Source organism: Penaeus monodon, chromosome 20, assembly GCF_015228065.2.
Source record: "Penaeus monodon isolate SGIC_2016 chromosome 20, NSTDA_Pmon_1, whole genome shotgun sequence".
Lineage (NCBI taxonomy): Eukaryota > Metazoa > Arthropoda > Malacostraca > Decapoda > Penaeidae > Penaeus > Penaeus monodon.
In genome coordinates, this window is record NC_051405.1 from 37,276,844 (window position 1) to 37,277,576 (window position 733).

The 733-nt window shown below is 47.6% G+C and overlaps 1 protein-coding gene across 1 annotated transcript in view; it reads right to left on the reverse strand.

The window, feature by feature from the left end:
- LOC119585792 (protein stoned-B-like) overlaps positions 1-733 on the reverse strand; it is a gene marked incomplete in the record, with an annotated part of 14,622 nt that overhangs the window by 5,390 nt on the left and 8,499 nt on the right. The window contains 2 exon segments of the mRNA XM_037934512.1: positions 5-279; positions 453-577. Of these exon segments, the coding sequence (XP_037790440.1) occupies positions 5-279; positions 453-577 (400 nt within the window).

Consider the following 733-nt stretch of genomic DNA (forward strand, 5'->3'; position numbering starts at 1 on the left):
CCACCTTAAGGTCCTCATAGGTCTGCGTTCCGAGCTTCAGCAGCTGCGATATCTGCGGCGCGTGTTCCACCGGCATGCCAAGTTTCCTGACGTCGCTGGCGAACTCCTTGACGTGTTCGTAGTCTCCCGCGATGGCGTGCTGGGCGAACTTCGAGAGCTTGGTGGTGAGACGCTCGGCCTTCGAGAGCTGCCCTGGTCGTACTCCGGGTCGTTCCTTGTAGAAGATGTACTGCACCTTCACCGTGAAGATCTTGCCGAATTGGTCGAACTGCTGAGCGCCTGCGGATGGAAGGGAAAGGTGAGGTATGTATGGACCAATTCAGTAGTTAGACTTTTCAATAACGGATTTTCTGATATTCGAATTCTTGTCTTCGAGCTGGAAAATTCTTTAAAAAAAAAGTCTCCTTTCTTGAAAGAATTGAATGAACGAGCGTTCGGCCGGAGTCGCTTACCAATATCAGACACGGAGTAGCAGGCCTGAAGAGGGAGTTCCTGGAATGGGTCTTTGTCGTCCTTGTTATTGAAAAGTTGCAAACACCCGTTCTCGGTGAGCTTCACAAACACCTTCTTCCAGAACCTGGTGACGTGGGGGAAATGAGTAAGAAAAAAAGGGGATAATGGTTACTATCATTCATTTATTTTTCCTTTCTTTCTTGTTCACCTAAAGGTTTATTTATGTACACGTATTTAGCTTTAGTAAAGGAATTATTCGTTGGAGACTTGAGCTCCTCCG